Genomic DNA, 5576 nt, shown 5'->3' with positions numbered 1-5576 from the left:
GGAGGCAAGTCGGTTCAAGTCCAAGTGCAAGCTAGCATCAACCTTTTTGGTGGCAAATAACTCAAGAGCCTTGTCTAGTGATTCGGCCATCGTCTCCTTGTATGCAACGAACGTGCATTCCAAACCCCACATTATGCCTTCCCTCCAACTCAACAATATCACTTGGGTCCATCCAATTCAAATATTTCCTGACTTGTTCCAAGACCTCGGCATAGTTAGGACTACTCTCACACACCATGTCAAGCTCATCTAGGTCCGGCTCGATATTGTCTTTCAAAAAGGTGTAGTTGTCCACATAATGAAAAGAAACACATGTTCTCCCCATCCCTAAAATAATTAAAACAACAAAATAGAAAATATATTCCATAAGTACTCAACTGAAGATTAACACAAAATCCTAGTCACATAACCAAACCCTAGCCCTAACATAGAAATCAAACAATAACCCTAACCCCAACATAACAAGAACCATAACCCTAACCCTAACATACGAAGAACCCTAACCCTAACAAAATGCCAATGCATATGCTAAACACCAAACAAGCATCTCATATTTCCATACACATTGCAAAATCCATGAAGAACTAGGGTTTGCCTATACTTGTAAGATTGGAGCAAATGTGGGCATTTTTTGGTTGAAAAGGAGGGGATCTGAGGAGATTACCTTGAGGGAGGGATTGTGGTCGAAATCCACAAAGAAAGCCTTTAGATCTGCAGGATTTGAGGAGGGATTTGAGAGGAGGAGAGAGAAAGGAAACATCGGGTGGCGTCTCTCTGTTCGAATGCTCTTGGGGTGTGTGAGTCGGGCTGGTCAGGGAGGGACGGCCCGCGCCTGTTACCAAGTCAGAGTGTAGCGTCTTACAGAGAGGCGCTATGCTACCTATGAGCTGGTCCGTACTTAACCAGGGGTAGGGCCCAGCCTGGCCCCGGGGTGCCACGCTGGCGAGGAGTGTGGCGTCTGTTAGATGGGCTCTATGTAGTATAGTGTAGCGCCGATGTGTCGGGCGCTACCCGAAAGAGTTAGGTGGCACAGTTTATTTTGTGAATTTGTCACGCCCACGTGTTATTTTTGTCTATTTTGCCCCTACTGCTGGACACGCACAAAAAAAATCCTCTCCCCGGTCCGTCGGGTAGCAGACATCACATCCTTTTCCCGTACGGTGCAAAGGTCGAGACATGCACGGTCCAGAATCTTCGCTCTCCGACTAGCGTCCGCTCGGCTCTCGCCCTGTGCGCCACAACTTCAGCTTTTCCGCAGACGACGGCCGCAGCCACTCGAGCTCAAGATTCTGTATATTCAGGGGCCAGTCCAGTGATGAGACGAATATACCACCACCAGATCGAATCCGGAATCCCACTCCGAGTCCACCATCAAGCCAGCCATAGCTCGGCCGAATGCAGGGCATCGTCATCAGGCGCGCGCTCTGCCCGGCCAAGCTCCACCGCCACGTCCCGTCCAACCTATCCAGAAACCTTAGCTGCCGCGGCGGCAGCGACACACGGTGCGGCGCCGCTGCGGGCAAGAGGGCGCGGGCCGTCGCGGTGAGAGCCCGCGGCTGCCCGGAGGTAGGAGATGGCGACCGAGCGCCGCCGCTGCAGGATGCCGTCGGAGCGTCACCGCCACCAGGTAGTGGCGGGGCGAAGAGAGGGAGCGTAGCTGGGGCCGTTGCGCTCATAGTGGGGACAAGCATCGGGTCGGGCATCCTTGCCGTGCCGCAGAGCACCGCGCCCGCGGTGAGTTTCTCTTCCCCTTGTGCTGCCGCATACAGAATTTTACCGGCATGGTCAGGCGTGAGATCTTACGGCGGCACAACAGAATTAATCAGCCAACGATGGAGGCCAGTAAAATGTGTACTGAATGAAATGTCCAAATTATTATACTGCCCACGCATGCACAGTCCCACCTACAACGATCCCTGAAGGTCAGCATTTTATGGAGTAATGGCGCATCTACCACCCATATCAGTGCAGTGGATTGCCGCAGCACGGAGGCCCCCATATGAAAGTTTTCATTGAACACATCTGAGAACAACCACATGTACCTGCTCGCCATGACCGCCAACTGGCGTTGCTGTGCGCATTCAATTGGCGTCTCATTCGTCAGTTTTGGCTGGCGGGATCAATCTCTGTCTGCTTAAATTGTTCCAACTTGAGCTTTCGCGATCTGGAAATACGATACCCAGGAACAGAACAACGAGCCGCGTCAAGTATTTGACCTACTGGAATGCTGCCACATAATTTCACTCGCATATTTCATCTTTGCATCGAGTAATTAGCAGTAAAGCAAGTGTATGAAGGCAGTATGGCAGAACAGAATTGACCTTAATAATGCTACTACTGCGGCAATTCACAGGGTTTCGTTCCAAGTGCCGTATGCATGGTGGTCTGCTGGGCCTTCCTGGTGGCCGAAGCGCTCCTCATCGCCGAGATCAACGTCCACCTGCGTCGGAAGAGCAAGAAAGACGGCGGCGATGGCGAAGGCCTGGAGGTGATATCCATGAAGAGCATGGCGCAGGCGACGCTTGGCGAGTGGGGAGGGAACCTGGCCGCCACCGCCTACCTGTTCCTGTCCTACACTTCCATGGTCGCCTACACGTCCAAGTCCGGCGAGGTCCTCTCCCGCGCGATCGGCGTGCCCGAGCCCGTCTCTGGCGCCACCTTCACCGCCGCCCTCGCGCTGCTCATCGCCGCCGGTGGCACGGGCGTCACTGCCCAAGTGAACCAAGTGCTTACCTTCTTCATGATAGGTACTGTTCTGCTTCTGCTCGCACGCAACAGCTACCACCAGTACCAATGTAGTACTACGTATAGTGTATGTCGTCAGTATGTGAGTTGTCACTTGGATGAACGGCCAGTACCCTAGTAGTAACACTGTATTAGTAGTAGTTCTAAGAACGGATACATCACTACTGAGATCTGCATTAACACCTAGGAGCGCAGGACAAATCTTGGCTCTGAGCCGGCCAGCCCGTTGCTTTCTCTGCCGTCTCAACATTTCCATCTAGCATTGCACATGGCGTAGCGTCCCAACCCAGACTACAGAGTACAGAGTAGTAACACTGCATCTCCAACAGGAAAGAAGTGGTCAAGTAGTAAAAGCAGAATAGCAGACACACCTTACAAAACGGCAACAAGTCTTGGGTGCTGGTGTGCATCACCATCATCTCATCGCCCTGATCTGTCTGCTGATGCAGGGCTACTGCTAACGATTGAAGTCTCTGCGGTGGCGTTCGGCGGCGGTCTGAGTCTGCCAGCGAACGCCCACTGGGAGCAGGTTCCAGCGACGCTGCCGGTGATCATCTTCACGCTGGTCTACCACGACATCGCGCCAGGTACGTGCCCCAAAGAAACCACATGCACTGTGCGCATTGACTTCCACGCATGCTCCAGCTGCCACCACGCCAGATATAATGGTTCAAGGGTACAGTACCAACCAAGCCAGTAGTGAACATAATGCATAGCGGTTGGCGCAGTGATCTGCGCGTACCTGGAGGGGGACCTGGCGAGGATCCGGCTCTCCATCCTCGTCGGGAGCCTCGTGCCGCTCGTCTCCCTGCTCGTGTGGGACGACGTCGCGCTCACCCTCTCCGCCTCCTCCACGGACCCCAACGGCGTGGGCATCCTCGACATGCTGGAGACAGAGTAAGCACCACCGCCGTACCCAAGGACAGGCGCGTACATCCTCCATCTGTCAGCGTTCAGCGACCTGCATGCATGCCACCTCTCTGGATGACGCGCTGGAGGCAATGAATCGAACCCCATCGGCGAATCATGCACTTCTTTTGTGTAGGTGGAGCTACGCGGTGGTCGAGACCTTCTCGCTCCTGGCTGTCGGGACGTCTCTCATCGGGACCCTGCTTGCAGCGTCGCAGTTCTTCATCGAGCAGATGACCAATCTAACCCCCTCCTCTGTATACTTCGACCTACTAGCATCTTATACCACTGATCAAACTACCTGGAGAACCATCTTTTTTCTTTGTCACCAGTAGCAGTAGGAGAACCATCTGTTAAAAGTGCTCTGACAAAGTGCAGGCAAAGATTGACGAGGACGCTTCTGAGGAAGAAGGATCTACCCAGCTTGGTTGGCCAACATTGCTGGAAAGCAACAGGCTCAGCTTCGTTGCCACAGGGGTGGTGGTTATCCCAACCATGCTCATAGCAGCTGCCGTCCCAGATTCATTCTCCATAGCCACTGACATCGCCGTAAGTTTACATCAAAGCATGCACGCACCCTTCAGCTCCTGGGCCGCAGCTTGGCGGAGAAGTAGAGTAACACATAAGCAAAGTCCATAGTCATGAATTATTGATTGATTGATTGAAAGCTTGCTCGTCTGATTTCCACATGTTCAGGGGGGCTACTGCATGACCATCTTGTACGGTGCTCTCCCCCCATTGATGGCCTGGTCTATTGGTTCCAAATTATCCGATCAGAAAGTTGGGCTTGAACAAGTTGAAGCAGCATCCAGGGCTGGTAAAGAAAGAGTGGGCTTCACCGGTGCAAAGCCTGTGCTGGTGGGGATGGGGGTGTTCTCCGTGCTCATGGTCTTCCAGCAAATCTTGCAAGACCTTGTCAGCTTTAACACTTATCTCCTGTCATGGGCTAGCTAGAGCAGGAAGAAGTAGCGAGTGCTGAACAAGTCGAGAATGTTTCTAGGTGGTTAGCTGATTCGGGACAGAAGATCTTTAGATTCAGCATGTGATGTAAACGGAGGCTGCCTGTAAACCATCTGTATCAGTGTACATAACTTCTCCTTTTACCCCTTTTAGTTGCGTGGAGCTGCTCCTGGCTTCTTCTCTTTCTTCTGAAAAAAATTAGCCGCACATACCTACACTGTTTTATCAGAAGACGAATATTCACGCTTGAGTGTCGCCTGGAACAATGTGATTAAGAGCATCCCCAGCCGTTCGGCCCAAGGGCGCCGAAAAAGAGCGCCCTGGGGGTGAGCCGGCGATAAATTCGGCGCTGGGGGCGGTTCGGCACCCAGCCGTCGCCCCCAGCCGCCGATTTCGGCCCAGTGTTCGGCCCAATTATGTCCAAAAACGACCGATATTCGGCGCGGGTCGGCATGTTTTGGTCTGAATTTTCGCATACAAATACACATAGTTTGGCATGGTTCGGCGTGTTTCGGCGTGAATTTTCGCATACAAATACACATAGTTCGACGTGTTTCATAACATAAATCAAATAGTTTAACAAATAGTTCAATACAAATTATATAATAAAAACTCAAGTTTCATCACAGGTCATTCCCGGCCTCGCCCTTGAGCCTCCATAGGTGCTCCACCAGATCGTGTTGCAGTTCTTGATGCACCTGTGGGTCTCAGATCTCCTGACGCATATTGAGGTAGTCAGTCCAGTTTGCCGGTAGCTGGTGATCAACTTGGACAAGAGGACCCTGCAAGTAATATGGTCCAGTGTCAAACACTGGCTCTTCCTGCTCGCTCTCAATGATCATGTTGTGCAAGATGACACAGCAAATCATGATCTCCCACATTTGATCTTTCGACCAGGTTAGAGCAGGGAACCGGATAACAGTAAATCGAGATTGGAGCACACCAAATGCCCGCTCGACATC

At 52.2% G+C, this 5576-nt stretch overlaps 1 protein-coding gene across 1 annotated transcript; it reads left to right on the top strand.

Moving 5' to 3' along the window:
• The first annotated feature begins 1221 nt into the window (after positions 1–1221).
• On the top strand, positions 1222–4823 carry LOC119290961 (tyrosine-specific transport protein-like). The gene is made up of 7 exons (XM_037569644.1): positions 1222–1734; positions 2354–2747; positions 3195–3332; positions 3474–3642; positions 3791–3911; positions 4033–4203; positions 4351–4823. Exons 1-7 carry the CDS (start codon positions 1396–1398, stop codon positions 4606–4608), a joined length of 1590 nt encoding a protein of 529 aa, XP_037425541.1. The 5' UTR covers positions 1222–1395; the 3' UTR covers positions 4609–4823.
• The last annotated feature ends 753 nt before the right edge of the window (positions 4824–5576 follow it).

Source organism: Triticum dicoccoides, chromosome 4B, assembly GCF_002162155.2.
Source record: "Triticum dicoccoides isolate Atlit2015 ecotype Zavitan chromosome 4B, WEW_v2.0, whole genome shotgun sequence".
NCBI lineage: Eukaryota > Viridiplantae > Streptophyta > Magnoliopsida > Poales > Poaceae > Triticum > Triticum dicoccoides.
Note: the sequence above shows the minus strand (reverse complement) of the source record. Positions and strands in the feature narration are given on the sequence as shown.

Coding starts and splice junctions, on each gene's coding strand:
- LOC119290961 (XM_037569644.1), top strand. CDS start 1,396: ATGCAGGGCATCGTCATCAGGCGCGCGCTCTGCCCGGCCAAGCTCCAC. Junction 1,735..2,353: donor CGCAGAGCACCGCGCCCGCG/GTGAGTTTCTCT, acceptor GGCAATTCACAG/GGTTTCGTTCCAAGTGCCGT. Junction 3,333..3,473: donor CTACCACGACATCGCGCCAG/GTACGTGCCCCA, acceptor CGGTTGGCGCAG/TGATCTGCGCGTACCTGGAG.